General features: G+C 42.5%; 1 protein-coding gene across 1 annotated transcript in view; it reads right to left on the bottom strand.

Annotated features, from left to right (window-relative positions):
* Positions 1-291: 291 nt before the first annotated feature.
* The window catches only part of FAT4 (FAT atypical cadherin 4), a 150,767-nt gene continuing 133,780 nt past the window's right edge, over positions 292-17,278 (bottom strand). The window contains exons 12-17 of the mRNA XM_075501121.1: positions 16,864-16,949; positions 15,238-15,417; positions 14,253-14,377; positions 12,899-13,116; positions 8,082-8,343; positions 292-3,765 (exon numbers count right to left, since the gene is read on the bottom strand). Of these exons, the coding sequence (XP_075357236.1) occupies positions 1,871-3,765; positions 8,082-8,343; positions 12,899-13,116; positions 14,253-14,377; positions 15,238-15,417; positions 16,864-16,949 (2,766 nt within the window). The 3' untranslated portion in view covers positions 292-1,870. The remainder of the gene's footprint in view (positions 3,766-8,081; positions 8,344-12,898; positions 13,117-14,252; positions 14,378-15,237; positions 15,418-16,863; positions 16,950-17,278) is intronic.

Here is a 17,278-nt window from a genome sequence, read left to right on the forward strand (position 1 = left end):
ACAACCACACTGGACTCAGTGGGACTTCAAGAAGTGCGCTGGGCCTGTGCTGCCCCTCTGCAGAGAGAGGAATTTAATTTCCACAGTGATACTAGTGGTGTCTTCGCTGTGAATGGACTCCAAACGTGTCATTTTACATCATCACCCTGCTTCTTAAAGCCCACTTTCTGAATAAAATCTAGTAAAAGTGAAGATCAAGGAGTGGAAATTCGAGAGAGAGAAAAGACGAAAGGTTCCCAATAACACACACTAAAGATTTTAAATAAATATTTTAATTCTATTATTGGCATTTACAGGTAGAAAGCATACAGTATGTTACAATTTTATCAAAATGTGAAAAATATGGATGTTACATAAGTAACAAATGTAAAAAAAGTATTTTTCTTACCTTCCCTGAAAGCAAGAAAACTATTCAGCATAGGAAAATATTGATATAAAAACACAGCTTAGGTAAAAAAAAAAAAAAAAAAATTGAAGTTTTTACACAGTACGATAGGTTCATCAGATCTGCATGAAGATGTAAGGACTTTGTGAGGTTCTACTTTACCTAAAACTTTAGAGAATTTGGGACAAACAGTAAGCTACATTAATGAATCTACAAGTAGTTTTCCCTCGTATCCGCTCCAAAATGCTAGAGTGCAGTAATTTTCTATACAATAAATAATTCTTCAAAGTTTCCATCATAGAAAATCATATAATGCAGAAAATGCCACTCCAAGGTCACAAAGGCTAGGCAGTGCTTTAATAATAATTATGATAATACTTATTATAGTGCTTTATAATGTCTAAGCACTTCAGACGAGTTAACTAATTAGTCCTCACAACACCCCTGCGAGGTAGGCGAGCAAGGGTCATTCCTACCTTTCCATAGTACAGATGGGAAAATGAAATCTGGGGAGAAGCGCAGACTGCAGCAGCGGCACAGCCGAGACGAGAGGCCAAGAGATGTGAAAATCGAGGGGTTTTTCCCTCGCTCCCGTTGATCGAGCTGCTGCCGCTGCGGCAAGCCAGGCTACCTGGCTGGGCTGGGCTGGGCTGGGCTGGGCTGGGCTGGCAAACGCCGATCGCCCCCCTCCCGCTAGAAGCACTGAGGGGGCAGGCAGGGACCGGGGTTAAGCATCCCAAAATATTTCATAGAGATTCAGAAGCTCTCACACAACTTTGTCAAAAAAACGAACAAAAAAATTTAAAAAAAAAAAAGGAAAAAAAAGGAAAAAACCCCAAACAAACAAATAAACAAGCTGAAAAGAAAAAAACCTCCTAAAGTGCTGACTGGCTTGAGCTGCTTCTAGCACCTCTTGTATGGACTAAGACTTGTAGCACTGTTGCCAGCAAATTATTCAAGCTGATTTCATCACATCCATCATGTGAGCGACTGCAGGATATGGTAACTACGTTTTCTGAGACGCCTTACTACTGTAATTCCTTCATTCACCATCCTTCCTCCATGCACTTCTTAAGGAAAATTAAATCCTCAATACTCTTGCATCGTAAAACATGTTAGTAGCTGGAGACAATATGCACATCCTTCACAATTTAAAAAAAAAAAATTAGTTCATTTTCAGAACAAAGCATTATTAATTTAAGAATCACAAACCAAACAATGGTAAATAGGAAACCCTTTTCAAAGGCTGCATGCCGAATATCTTGTTTTCAAATACAATGCATGCAGGAGAAATAAATTCATCCAAGCATAATTAAATTAAAAGTGTTTTAAGTCTCTTTCAGCAGCATAATGGTTATTATTTTTAAAGTCTCCTCCAACCAAACTGGCCTGGGGTTCAAATGCTGACCTCTGCTTTTCTACAACCATATAATGGTTTGACCGGTCCCCGTGGCTTTGCACTGCGGCAATACCAGGAGATAAAGCCTATACATACTGTTCTGCTTCCCCGTCCTTGGAAACAGGCTTCGTTGTACCACCTTTGCTGTCTTCGCTCGCTGCTGCTGCTGCTGCTGCTGCTGCTGCTGCTGCTGTTTTTTCAGGAAGTGATGCCAAATCTTTGAAAACGTCCACATAATGCCCAAAGCCCGGGCCCCAGTTCAAGAGGTTGTCCCAGTTGAAGGTTCCCGCTTGCTGCCCCAGCTTCATGGGCAGGGAGCTCTCCCCCGCGCTGGCGGCCGTCGCCTGTGCCCCCACCGTCCCCCCCTCGCCTCGGCGGCCAGGGTACCTCCGGGGCTTCAGCCTGGCGCCGTAGTTGTCCTCGTCGTCCGCGTCGGACTCATTGACCTGGGATAACTTGGGCATCCTGGAGGTGTACGCTATGGGCTTATCCCTGTCGTACTCCATCTCCGAGCAGGTGAAGGACTCGTGGGAGTCGCTGTCGGAGGAAGACTCGGGCGCGGGGATACCATCGGCCGGGTTCCTCGTCCGGGACAGAGGTCTTCTGCAGTCCTCCTCAGAAGAGGACCGGCCATGGTCTGCGCTGCAGATGCTGGGGTTTCTGGGGCGAGGGGTGTTCAGTCTCTCCACCTCTTCGATGGACAGCCCCACCGGAGGAGCAGTCTCCAGAGGGATCTGCCCGATGGGCTGCTTCAGGCGGCTTCCCGGTCGGGAACCATGGCTCGCCATGGTCTGCGGACTCTTACTTCTCCTCCCCAGCCGAGTGGCGTAGTTAAAGATGCCGGGCTGGCAGACGTCGTTGTGCATCTCCAATGGGCTCCCTTCCCTTATGGCAAGGTGCAGCTCCCTCGCCGGACTGTGCCTGTAGAAAGTTGACGATTTGGAGAAGGGTGCGGGGCTGTGCCGAGACAGGGGGTTGGGAGTAGGGCACGCTGAGTGGCTTAAAGACGTTGTCCTCAAGCCCTGCCCGTAGGCGGGCTGGTAGGTCAAGCTGCTGGCTCCCAGGGGCATGGGGGACTGCCGCGCAAAGCCCAGCGGGCTGTGCCTCTGGATGGAGAACTTGGGCGTGTGGCTCCGAAACTGCTTGTAGTGCTGGATGATGTCGGCGTCTGAGGGGGCGATGCTGCTGGCATTGTCGATGTCGTAGTGCTCGATCTCGGGCTCGGGGGAGGCCAGCGGGGCGCTGGGGATCGTCTCCGTGGCGTGCGGGATGTCGGTTTCGTCGTAGATGAGATACGGGTTTTCTCTTTCAATGATATCGGGTTTTGGGTTCCCTTCAGGCTGCTTCCTGACAGTCATGTCATCGCCGTAGGGCGGGATGTTGTCAGGGTCATCGAACGCCACGTTCTCGCTCCCTTTTTTCTTCTTCTCCTTTGTTTTCTTCTCCTCTTTCGGGGCTTTCGACTTCTTTCCTCGGCACTGGTTGCAGAGGATGAGGCTGAGGACCAGCAGCGCCAGGACCGTCGCGCAGCTGCCCACGATAGCCGGCACGGCCCAGAGGGGCAGGGACAGCTCGGCGGGGTGCGGGGACGGGAGGCAGATGTGGCCACCGTTGACGCCCGCTCTACAGTCATGGCCCGGGGCGCACGAGACCCCCAGGCACGCCACCACCGCCTCGCACGTCCGTCCTGCGTACGCCTCGGGGCAGCTGCAGGTGAAGCCGGCGTGTGCCCCGGGCTCGCAGCTGCCCCCGTTTTGGCAAGGGCTGGAGGCACAGGCGCCCGGCGGGACGCACTGGTAGGCGTACCACTGGTTGATGCACATCAGCTCGCCCCAGCAGGGACTGCTGGCGCAGACGTTGGGGCCGCGGCAGCCGATCTTCACCGAGGGGTCCGTTTTGGAGAGAGTGGCGAGGCTGTGCTTGCCAGCAAAGGGAAGGCTCTCCCCGCCGTACTTGATGTAGGAGATGCAGCCGTCGAAGCCTAGGAGGAAAAGCAACAGTCACGTCGGCACCTGCGGACTGAGCATGCACTGCTAACAGAGGCCAGAGACGCCCTGAGCATCAACATCACGCTAAAGGGGAAACCTTTCGGTCAGCAGACGACAAGATCTGCGGTGTGCCCCTCGCCCCCCGAAACGAAAGGGGAAACACAAACACAGAAGCAAGAGAATGGAAAACCCAATGCTACAATGGAGGCGACAGCCTCATTTCACGACGCGGTTTTAAGCAGCGTGCAGGGTAAACCACGCATGAAGTGGTTTACACGCATATTAGTTACACGCATATTAGTTACACGCATGAAGCCTCCGTATTTTCACACGAGTGAATCTTAGGTGTACTGAGCCTACGATGGCTTCCCCATATTTTTACCTTGCGTCGCGATTAATGTACAAATATCTGTGATATTAACCATAACGGTGTAATATTTAAGTAACCACTTATTTCACTAGAAGGATGGCCCATCCACAGATGTTTCAGTATCTGACAATCTGCGCTGAATCATTTAGGCTCAGGTTTAAGGAGCATTTTGTCACTTTTGTTAAATATTTCCTCTTATATTGTAATGACTATTTTGTTCATAAATTTTTTATAATTTTGGGGGGTTCATATTAGGTAGGAACTGAAATCTACTTTTAAGCAGAACAAGATTAAGTAAAGGCTGGTCGTGCCTGCAGCATCTGACACAACTTCTACACGTGCACCTTTTAAAACTAATGATCTTCACATCTAAGCTGTACATAGAAATGGAGATTAAAGATAAGAAAGTAATTAAGTAATTTCTCTGAAGATATATGCGTGACACTTATATAAATGATACCAAGATATCTTGGTCCTTTTAAGTCTGCCAAGTTCAGAAACAGACCATGGTTTTTAACTTCAACACCAAGATTTCAAAGCAACAAAAATATTCTTAAGTGAGTAAATAAAATGTACCAAAACCTGCAATTAAGGTGCTGAAGTTAACATATCATGTTTTCTAGAAGGCATCTAGGACATTGTGCACTCCCATTGCTTTCATTAAATCTGAAAAAACAGGCAATCGTAAGCAGAAGCCTAAATATAAACTGAAATGTTGATCTGGCTTTTAAGAATTCTATAGGCTGCGCAGGAGAAGGAACTACTGTCCTATTAGGAAGTATCTACTTCAAGCTTGGAGACTGGGAATCAAGTTCAAATCGAGGAAAAAACATAATATAAAATGAAATGAAAAAACGCATTTTGGGTAAAAACAGGTTGCTCACACATAGACTCAACTCTGCTGCTCACTGAGCAGATTAGATCTGAGGTTTGCAATGCAAATGGATACTTAAGACCCATCGGAGGAAGTCTGAAGGTTATATTCTCAGATCTTTATTATAATGTAGATTTCCCCTTCACAGAATCACAGAATCATATAGGTTGGAAAAGACCTTTAAGATCATCGAGTCCAACCACCTTGAAGCAAAACTATTTTGCCAAAATACTAAGCAATGAGCAAATGGTCGGTTTTTGCAGGAGCATTATATTTTCTAAAAATATATTGTTAAATTGACTCACTTTTCAATTTATGGACCCATTTCACTGAAGCTAAATGAAAGGCTCCATTGTTCAGTAAATAAGCCAATAATTCAAACAGTTACCATAGGGAAACATCTATTCCAATAGTATTTAATGTCTTTAAAATGAGTTTGAACAAATATTCCTTCTAACAACTTCATTCAATACACTTAAATGTTTTTGTTTTCTAATTTTCCCATATTTCTAACACTTCTTATCAGGCACAGAGAGGAACCTGCGCGCAGCTGGCTTGGCTGTGCTAGCAGAAAACATTGGCTTCCCTTCCCCTTTGCTTGTGTGCTTTCCAGTTTCCCCTGCTCTGAGCTGAAGTTGCCTATCGTGCTTCAGCTAAGCTTCCTGTCTTACTGTCTCCTAAAATCACGGCAATATTTTTACGTCTCTGAATCTTGAGCGGCCGTTTCCCAAACTTCCCATGGCTTGGTTGCAGCACTACCCTGTCGGCGGTGACGCCGAGTTTCAGTGCCGTGAGAGCCCAGGGAGATGGGATTATCCCCGGCCTTTGTGTGGTGGTTGTACGTGAGGTCGCAGGAAAATCCAGCCTCTTGCCAGCCTAATAATCCTCTGTGTTCCCAAGACTTAATCTTTTCGGCAAGGGTTTTAGGACAGCGCAACCTTACGCTGACCTCTACTCGGCGCTGTGACAAAATGGTACGCAGAGATGCGTTTGCACGTTACGCTCTCAGTGTCCACATGCGCGGTCGCTGTACGAAACGTTTATTTCTCCTTAACGTCTGATGGATTGTCCTTGGAATGCCCTACATGGTGCTAGGTTTACAGGAGGATATTATTCAAGACCAAATTTATCAGCCATTATCAATAAAAATAATCGACAAGGAGAAGGAAAGTGCCACTACTCAGTTCTGAAGCATCACGCTTGGGTGAAAGAATAAACAGCAGCAAATTTTCCACGCGTTAGTAGTGTCAGAGAAAGGTTCCCTTCTGCAATCAGATTGCTGGAATGGAAGAACAGTGACTATGAATGGTAACTTTGTGAATAATTGTGGAAATCTCTGTAAAAATGGGTAGCACAGAGATAAACGTTATGGGTATTTACTCTGTCATGAAATAGCAAATATACTCAAGTTGTATGAGGTGATACTACAGATTTGTAATCTTCAAAGTATGTTGTTTTAAAATTTGAACACTCTCTGAGGGCAGAAATGAAATATGAGTGGGTATCAACATCAAATATGTTTCACTGAGAGATGCAGGTCATGCGGTGTAAAGGGACATGAAAGACCCTTTACGTTTTGCAAGCATGCTATTTCTGTATTATTTCCATTCTGAGAGGGATGCATTTTCTTTCAGCATTACTTATATTTTCATTTTCTCCTGTTTTTACATTCCCAAATAAAGAGGAAATTGAGGATTTAGGTTCAGGTGGGAGCTCAAGCAAAACGGACGATTACCTTGCCGCACGCTTGGTGGTCCCTTGCAGCAGTGATGTGATAAACAGCAATCGGGATTTTGTCAGGTCTACCCGGGTTTGAAAATGTTATTGGATATACCAGCTTCACAGCCCTGGAATTGTCACCCCCATATGTTTTTGTCTGCCTTTAACAGTCCTGCAGACATTTTTGACTCTCTGAGTTCATGGAGAGTTTTATACCTCCCCCTTGTAAATCCTTGGTATGTCGTACACAATGTAATCCAATATTAAAATAAAATAAAATCATGTGAATAAGAGATTTTGGATTGTGTATTCCTAATGGAAGCCAGACATTCCTAATTTGTCTGCCACAGCATCAGGCAGTGGTGAGATTTTAGCGTCCTCAATTTTCTTTGTTCCAGCTTTCCTAAAAGCCTCTGACTTTTCCATGCATGCACTGCTCATAAAACATACATGTAAGAACGGTAAAGGTAAGCGTAGCATTCATGTGATTTGACACCGCATTTCATGCAAATTCACAATACACAAATGTGAAGTGTGAATTTGCTCCACTCAAAGGTCCTTTATCTGGTCGCAATTCTTGAAGTCAGGAAGATTTTTCAGTATAAAAACTCTGTGAAACCTACGCCTGCATTGTCTGGAGTATCTCACAGTTTGTAGCTAAAAATCACTTCCATCTTTACTTATCACTGGGGGAATGATATCAAATATATGTTATCTACTTCTTTTGCCAGGGTCTAAGACAGTTGCTTTAACTCTTAAGGGAGACTGATTTACTTCTTAACAGCTAGATTTCGTGGTTCCTTATTGTCCTTGGTTTCTGTTGCTCGGAAATAAATCCTATTCTTCATTTGACAGCGGGATAAAGCAGGAGGAAGTTGGAGTTTCAGAAAATATTTTAATCATATTAAAACCAGGCTAAATCCTGCAGTACTTACCAAACCCCTACAGAGACAAAGTTCTCATTTAGCATTTTTGCCCAAGTAAAAGATTTGCCTTGATTTTCCAGATTCTGACCCAGGTGAAGAATAGATCCTTTCTTCTCCATTAGCATAACAAAATTATAACAACTGATTTACAGACAAGCAAGCGAGCCCACCCCCCGCCTCCAAAAAGCCCTGCAGATGGAGTGCCTGCTTTGGAAACAACAAGGCTGCAACGTGTATTGAAGGAACAAAGTCTGCAATCCTTACTCATTCAAGTTGCAGTTTTCCTGGCAAAGTACAGAAGTCTATTAATTACTAAGAAAGAATTACAGTACCTTCTGCAACCTTTCAGTAAATAGAGACCCTTTGTCCGCTCAAATCTGCTTTACGTGCACCATATTAAAAAAAAAAAAAAAAAATTACCTGCAACTGTGCTCCTGAAAGGTTGGCTTGATGGGATTCCTCCCAAAGAAATTGTAAGAACGTTTAGTCCACCAAAGTCTTGCGTGGCGTGGAGAATGTCTCGGCTATGAGTCTTGTCGACGGACAGGATAGTAGCAGACCCGTTCTTCTCAATGAGTACCGAATGCCACTGACCATCTGCAGCGTACACTTCGGGGATATTTCTTTCCACCTTCCCAGCAATTCCAGCATCGGATACGTAATGCACTTTCCCACCTTTTATCTGATCAGAAAACATTTTAAAATTATGCATTTTACTGATACACACATAACCACTCCTATACACACATAACCAATGTAATGCCTATTCAGTATAGCTACAGTAACACATGGCTTCGGTTGTAATAGGAAGTATTTTTCCCCAAATAATTGTTTTGTGCTAAAAATGCATTAATTATTCAGTACTAAAAATTTGGCCCCAATTAAATACATCATTGCATCTCTAGAAAACTTAGAGCTGCCATCCACTCATTCCCCGGCTAATCTCATAAGAGAAAAATCTATTGAGAGGCCAGCCATAGGGCATGCACATGACAAAACTTTTTAACCAATAAAAGAATAATTCTTCCTCCTTCTTCAATGCAAGCGTGGAAAATGCTTTGCAGAGTAAACAGATGTTGTCCTTGACCAAAAAAACTTGCATCTCGTTTTCATTATGACACAGTAGAGATATATATACGGCATGGCAGGACTTGATTCTCAGAGATTACAAGATTCAAGATTCTCAGAACAAGATTCTCATTTCCTATTTGGTTTTGCTGCTAATTTGCATTTTGCAGAAAAACAGTTGTGTTTTAGAAACCTTTCTGAGGAGCTGCAAAGTGTCTTATTTCGTGTGAATTTTCAAACGGTGCTTACTTGAGCAAACTGCTTTTAAACTTGTGAGCTGTTAGGAAAAAAAGGTACTATTAAATTCCATGAAAAATTTTTTGGCTTTTCCTCTAGGAATGACGCCTTGCAATTCTACTGAATCATGAGATGCAGGATTTCAAACCTCTTATCAGCTCTATATTAAGTGATCCCAAAATGAGATCAGTGCAAATTCTGCGCTTAAGATACAGGAGTTTAAAAGAAACCCGACATCCAAACCTGCCAGCTTCTCAAATATTGCATCGGAGTCAGGTACATCAGCTGACCTCCTAAGGGCATACGGACTTGTGGGCAGGTCATATAGGGTGGCTCTGCAACCTGTTGCAAGTTTCCTTCCGTACTTTGCACGTTTGGTCATACATGTTAAATAAGAGGACTATTTTCCCTCCCGTGTTCCTGGCTGCAGCTCGGTCTGTCCGTGATCCGTTACACGAGCGTGCAGAACGTGCGCACGCGTAGCCCGGGAAAGGTCGGAAGCCCCAGGTTTGTTGAAAGCTCTCTAAGCCTCGCGTGCTTTGTTCCAGGAAAAATAACGTTCACCTGGGAAGAACTGTGAGGTGACACACCGGCTACAAGAATGCTGCTCTCGTTTCCAGAAACTGTTAAAGGCTCTGGATTTACTTCTTTAGTGATGCAAGCTGAGGACTTTGTTCATACAGACCAGCTTTAATATGGCTGTAAGACCATGTTCATGTCTTGGCAGCAGCCTGAACTAAATGTATCTAGCACGTATTCCATTTGGATCAAGAAAACAATGGTTAATACGTGCATGCACTTCATTTATAAATGCAATAATTTGGACTATTTGAAAATGTATGGTTTGAGGGACTCTGATAAAGCTGCCCCGCAGAGATAGGATGCTTTTGTTACTGGCAAACACAAGTGGCATACATCGAGACTATCACACAGCACAGAGAAAATCCCACATTTGGAAATGCAGTCACACAGACTATTATAACATATTAAACGACATTTGTCACAATCAAAACTATTTATAAAAAGATTAACTGGGCAGAATATATATATATATGTTTATGTCTGTAACCTGTAATTGGTTTGTTAGTCTTATTTTGTCTTTTATGCTCCATGAAAATACTAGCTTGTATTTTGGTCTTTATGTAAGCAAAAAGAAATATACCATTATCAGACAATAGCCTCTAAGCTTATGGGAAGAGTAAGCACAGAATCGTAACTTCTAACTCCATGTTAGAGAAGAATTGTAGAATTATTTACCTGTCAGCAACTGATATTTTCCATACTGATTTATGACTCTCTAGCTCTATTTCTGTTTCTTTAAAATTGCATGTAACTACTGCTAACAGACTCATAAATAATATACTAGTGGTATTTGGAAAACAAAAATTCCAGAGACAAGACCGGTCCACGACTTCTTCAACCAAGAAAAAATAAGGAATGTTCGCCTTGGTTCCTTGAAGCACAACATATTTCTAAATTTGAAAAAAATGCTGATGCTGACAATATTGAGTAACACCCATTTCTGGGTTTTATTGAACTGGCAGAGCAACTGACAAGTAGAATATAATGAAAAGAATGAACCACTAAAGCAAACATACTCCTAAGGACAACAATGATTCATCTCTACTAATATTCTGAGTTTCCTTTACTGAACAAATTGCTTCTTATTTGTCTTAAATCTGAGCGCTAGCCTTTACAGATTTATGGCCCACTGGATGATGGGGCATCCACAGCTTCTCTGGGCAAGACACTGTTCCAGTGTCTCACCACCCTAACATATGCATATGTTAGCTCAGAGAGGTAACATGGAATCCACATTCTCCATCCGTACAATTCATAGATCTTCGAGCTACAGTTATGCTAATTTAACCTGATTTCAGATGAGATTTTCAGCTAAAACAAGGCAGGTAATTTCACCTTTAACGTGCTGTACGTATCCCATTACTTCTAATTGAATTAGTTGCGATGTGTATTGTTTGTAGGAAAATAAGCTGTGACGAAGAGCTTTACTAATAAGGAATCCCCTACCCTCTTCCTTTTTGTAGGTTTTTGGGGGGCATTTTCCATCTGAATTTGACCATTTTTTAATTTAATCTGCTAGTTTTTATATCTTTCCTGGATTAAGGATGCCTTTATATCGTAAAGAACTCTCTTGGGTTCTTTACATCCACCATTTAGTGAATCAGCTGCTCGCAGTCTCAGTGGGTCTGATTTACTACCATTTCTCTAATTTTACCCCAATCCCATCTACACCAAAACCAGTTAACTACGAAAGGAAAAATGTGGAGGCATGGAAGTAGCCATAGGACTTGTAGCTTTTCCCTAGCACAGTTTAATATTAAAAAACACATGGCAGGTTTTCTCTGAATGTTTACACTTTGGGTAACGGGCATATTAAAAGACGCAAAAATCAAGTTACAAAATTGTCTGTTTTGACAAGAGAGTTGTAAACAGAAGTCCCTAAAGCTCATCTTCTGCACCGGGAGTGGACTGAGAAGCCAGGGAGACCTCCGCGTGGGTTGGCTTCACTGACATCTTGGGCCACCGCTGAGGGAAGCGCTCGTCGTGATACCTGCTCTGGGTACGAGCGGCGGTGCAGAAGTCATGCTACACTAAGTACAGTTAAATTACTACAGTTTTATTAACTAGCATCATCTGGGAACTTTTCGGCAATAATCAGTGCAGTGATGTTACCTCCCTTCCTCAAGCTCCTGCATCTGTTACTAGGCAAACCTCCGCTCTTCGCCGTCGCACAGCTGGGTCTGGGACTTGACACCCTCCGCTCGCTTGTATAACTTCACCAATATTAACAATAATAAGAGTGTTTGCATAAACACACCGCTAGTGCTTTCCAGCCAGGAAAGGCAACTCTCTTTTTCTTTTTTTTTTAATAATGCTCGTAGAGCTGACCTAGCAAATTCTACTAAGGAAAAAAAGGTAGTATTTGTGTTTTTCTCTCCAGAACTCAAAATAATGAGATCTTATCTGCTAATATGACTGAGGCAGAAACTTCCTATCAAATGATGTGGTAAAAGCGTACGCCAGGGAAGTAATGCAGACTTGCTTCTTAAACGCAGCCGGTGTCTCAGGAAAGCTCTGTACCTCTGACCAGGCAGGTGGAGAATATCCATGGGGCTGAAGCTTAGAAAGTGTGAATTTCTGTATGAGTTTCTTTAAAAGTCAGGGAAAAAAACTTGGAAAGCCTTACAGCAGTCAAGGAAACTTGGAGATTACACCAACCCAATAAAGGGGCTTGCCAACATCACTGCTGTACTCATTTAGAGTTATGAGTAAATGGACTGAGTCATAGCCAGGAACTGAACCATCGCTTTCTCTTGAGAAAGGTAACTTCTGCAGCAATAAACTCTTCAGGAAAAAAACCCAAAACTGTGTGGCATTTGAAGCATTAATTCAGCTACGTATCTCAGAATAATTTGATATTGACATTGGTCTATGGGTCAACCTCACGAATTCAAGTTATCCCTCACTTCCTAGTTTGACAAGCATGAGCCACGCTAGTAGGAATTAATGAAAACTTTTTGGCAATTATTTGCTAGCTTAAAGAGGGTCTGGGTTTGAGGCCTGCAAAATCAGAAGATAAAAGGCCAATAAAAAAATGATTTGTTCTGTAGAGTGTAACTTAATGATGATAACAAATATGGCAATGAGTATTGTTCCTGTGGCCTTAAAACAGTCACTATTTGGAGTCTAGACAAAACTGATTAGATACAAAACCATCAAGATCTTCTGATACCTTGGCAAATAGCAAGGGAATTGTTGAGAAGATGAATGATACTGGAGCAGTGCCTAGCCTCAGTTAAAGACCTAATATTTTATAAAGGAAACAGCAAGAGTAATGGAAAAATGTGATTTTGATCACCACGCATGAGGCAGCCCAATCAAATCAAACTCAGCATTAGCTGTAATCTTACCTTCACGGTAGTGAAGTTGCTGCTTTCCTGGATGTGAACTAAAACGCCGTTCTCGCTTCTTGTCCTGAATTTCACTTCCAAGCGGTCTGCGGTCGGGGGTCCCGGGCCGGCGCCTCGAGTGCCGCGTCTCATCATGTATTCTCGCTTCTTGCTTGGGCTCATGTGGTAGTCGAGTCGCCCTTTGCCTTCCAGCGATAAGGCGGTGTCGGCAGTAATATCTGGGACAAGGACGGGGAAGTACTGAGTAGGCAGCTCGTTGCAGCTACAGCCATCATCTGCCTAATAACGACCATTTTCCCTCGGAGCAGAGATCGAGTTCAGAGCAGGTCAGGGGGGAGAGCAGGAGTGAATGGCAATTTCAGCCCCTCTGCTCTTTGGCTTCAACCAGAATGTGTGTTTGAGAGTGGGAGTGTGCGAGCAATTTACTGCTGCTATCAGTCAATAGTAAATTAAAACTCGCTAGGGAACAAGTGAGGGAGGAGGGAAAAAAATTTGGCTCTCAGAACTGTAATTCCTTCCCAGGGATGTTACTGTTTCCATTACTGCAAGCAGGGTTTCATGATATATTGAACTCTAAGCTCTTCAGGGCAGAGATAATGACTTTCTATTTGTTATGGCATTAAAAAAAAGAATAAAAAATGGCAGAGCATTGACTACCAAATGCTGTTAAAATTATGGCTAAATTCTTTTGTAAACCGGCGCAATAAAAGCATATAAATCAGCTAAACAATAATGGGACATGTAAGAAAACAAAGCCCAGTCATTATACTACAACTACATGGAAATAAATCACTTTGCTCTCCTAGACAATCCTGTATTGATTTACAGAGCTATCCGTATGCGAGTTAATAACCCCAGAGCGTAAATGGCTTGCTTTTATTTACAGTTACCATATTTTCTTGCATATAATCTGACGGTCACTTGATAAAAAGGTCTACAGTTCAGAGAAGCCATAAGCACACGCACACGACGTTTACGTGAAGGGCAGGGTTTTCCCTTACCCTCTTACCTCCCCATAGCAGACAAATCCCTCCTTTGGGATAGCTTTATTTTAGTTACTGATTATACATTATTGGAAAGCAGTAGTTTTAAATGAGTGCAAGTTACCTGAAATGTGATATACAGAGCAGAAAACATAATACATGTGACTTGCTGCTATTTTTAGCTCATGAAAGGACAATAGTCCATTGTGGACTTTTCCTTCAGAATTATTTAAGAGGCAAGCATGCTGCCTGTTGTCATTATTTTATAAAAGTCATTATCCCATGCCCCTGAAAAGAAACTCTGACTGGCATTTGGTTAAGCCATACTTAGGTGCCCATTAAAGAGAAAAACAGTAAACCCCCCTGCGTACATTTTTCACAGTGCTTTCCCGTCAGTCCATCTTTGCAGTGACACTGCTGCCACGACCAGTGATCCACACAGGTGCCACCATGTTGGCAGGGGCTGGTTGTGCAAGCGCCTTCTAGTCTGGGGCATCTGAAACAAATCCGAAGGGTAGATGCTGAAGGGCATACACACAAATAAGAGAAAATCTGCTGGGAAGCGTCCTTCCCCCTAGAAGTGCAAAAATGGAGAGGCTCTTCTGCATACACAGCTCATGTTTCTAAACAGATCCCAATTTTCTGCGTGAAATTATAACAGCCTTACGAAAGAGAAAGGAATTCAGAGACGGTGAAACTCCTATTATCTGTTACGCAAGAAAAGAAGAAACTCTTTTAGGTGCTTTTTATGCTGCAGATCTCCAGAGACTTCTTATCACAACGAACAGCACAAACTCGAGGGTTGAAAGAGGAAGGGTGAGCGAGCAAATGCGGACGTAAGACTGACATAATTGCTACAACTGTGACTTCAAACACCGTGATGGAAAAAACGATAGAATCAGATAGTCCGTCATTTCTGAAAGACCGCTTGGAGGATATGAGGGAAATTCAGTGATACTTGAGAGGCAAAGTGATAGAACAGACATTGTGGATTAAAAAGAAATAAGAGGGAGTAGAGGTTTAGTGAACTTTATGAGTACAGTCAAACCCAGGTGGAATTTATAAAGAAACCCAGTAACAGGGCTACTCTATTTCAGCCTGCAAAGCAACATTAATAATAATTGGCAGTAGAAATGTAATGATGTTGCTTTTTTGAAGCTTCTGTAATCTTTTGTGAACCTTTCATCCAAATTCACTTTCTTCTTAAATTTTTCACGCTTTACAATAAATTCTACAGTCTTTTTTTTTTTTTACAAGAAATATCTGAAGGTTTCTGAATGGAATAGCATCTGACTTTCACGATGGCTTCCTTTATTATAAACGCGGTCCATTCGATACCATATATAGCAGACATACTGATCTAAGATTCCTTGAGCTGCCAAAGCCTGGCTGGGCTCCAGGGGACGTCCGTTGACTGCAAACTCCATTATACAGCCCACAAAATCATGGCTTTCCACCTGTCCTCTCCTTTGAAGGATGGGCTCTACAGACCTGATGCCACCGACAGTAACTCGATTTGGTTGCACGTCGAGAGTCCTATAAAAGAGTCAGAAAAATAATTTATCAGTATCAGACATTAAGATAGCGATGACAACACAGTAACTGTAACCATCAGCTATGGCCTGTGGCTAAAATTCCTCTTCCAAAATTCGTATGTTATATTTAGGAGGGGAGACAGAGAGATCAGTAGCGCTTGAACTAACAGTTATAATGGGTATGACTCTAAATTCACACTCAGTTATTGCATGTCAAAATTTCTATTCACCTGACTGAGCAGCATGCTTGAAATCATAATGAATAAGGTTTTTTTACTCAATTATCGTTTAAATTGTAGATGATATTTAAATAGCTGGAAGATGGATTCATTATTTTACAAAGATATAACAGCTTTGCTAGTGGGGAAACCACGTGTGACAGGAAATATGATTGTGATTATTGTAAGAGATTAGCCAAAGTGATAGGGATTAAAGTCATTGTTATCTCCAAAGAGGATCTAAAGATGTGACAGAAAGGCTCCCGAGTTAGTTACGGTAAACGCAAGAAATAAGGTTTGTTCTCTGTACCGACCAATGTTTAAGAAATGACAACTGTAAAAGATGACATCTGGAAATTACGGAAAACAACGTCAAAGTAATTACTCAATTTTTTTTTTTTTTTTTTTAAAAAGCAGTAATCAGGTGATGTTATTTCTTACACCTTTATAAGAAATGAGAGGTGCTGTTTAAATAAATAAATAAATAAATAAATAAAGACAAGACCCCAAATCAGAGCCCAAAACTGAACACTGAAATGAAGTATAGGTGCTACTAGAGTAATAGCATTTTGAGTCTGAGCCTGGTTTTGGCAAGATAGATACGATTCAAAATGTAAAAGCAGAGGAGGCTTTGTTAAGATTTGTAGCACTAAATATCGTAGAACTTCAGACTGTCAAAGAGTAGTGCTGTATATTTAAGAGCCAGTTGATTATAACAAATATATTTGTGTTTTACTGTCTAAGATTTACAAGTTGTCAGTAATTACGAGCATCTAATGTTCTGATTTGTTAACTCCTTCTAGATTATGATGTGAAATCTCCTAGCATTAGGCAATAAGTCTTATCCCCGTTTACACCACAGTGCAGACTACCCATGGCCATACATTTCTTGTGTGCCACCAGCGCCTGGGGATAGAGACGGAGTCGAGAACTGGGGACTTCTGAATAAACTCCTTGTCATGAATAAACTCCATGCAGAAACGTAGCCTGAGTTAGCAAGTAGCAGTACATGTAGAAAACTTAACTTGCTTCTGCAAAGAGGGGAGAAAACGACATTTTGGAGCCTTGCCTTTGCACGCCTCCGAAGGAGTGCAGCTGAGGTGTCTATCCCTTGCTTGAGGCTGGGCTAAGGGCATGTAATCATTATTCCAAATTTCTCTGGCTTTAGAGGATGATTTCTTTTTCATTTTACTCCAGAAAAAAACCCCACAAAATGAAGAATTATTTACCAGTCAGTAGAAACAGCAACATTGCTAACAGTGCAGTAGCCTGGCTCCTGATCCTCAGAGCAGGAATCCACCGTCAGTGACGCTGCCTGCAAAAGTCACACCGCAAATATGCTGAATGGTACAAGGTTGTAGTAGCCAGCCACCTTAAATATTTATGATTAAATATATTATATCAAGCACTCGGCTAGAAGGGAGCACTTGTGTCACTCAGTGCTTCAGAGCCACTGATCAACTACATTCTGCATCAACACAGTGAATACCAAGATGTGGCTACCCACAGAGAGTGAGCTAATTGACTGCTTCATACAGAGAAACAGTTAAACACAAAGTTTTCAGATTTGGGTAGGGTTTCTTTCATGTTTGTTTGCTTTACTCCTCGAAACTGCAGTTATTTTGGCTCGTACCATATTCTACT

This window comes from Mycteria americana, chromosome 4 (genome assembly GCF_035582795.1).
Source record: "Mycteria americana isolate JAX WOST 10 ecotype Jacksonville Zoo and Gardens chromosome 4, USCA_MyAme_1.0, whole genome shotgun sequence".
Classification (NCBI taxonomy): Eukaryota; Metazoa; Chordata; class Aves; order Ciconiiformes; family Ciconiidae; genus Mycteria; species Mycteria americana.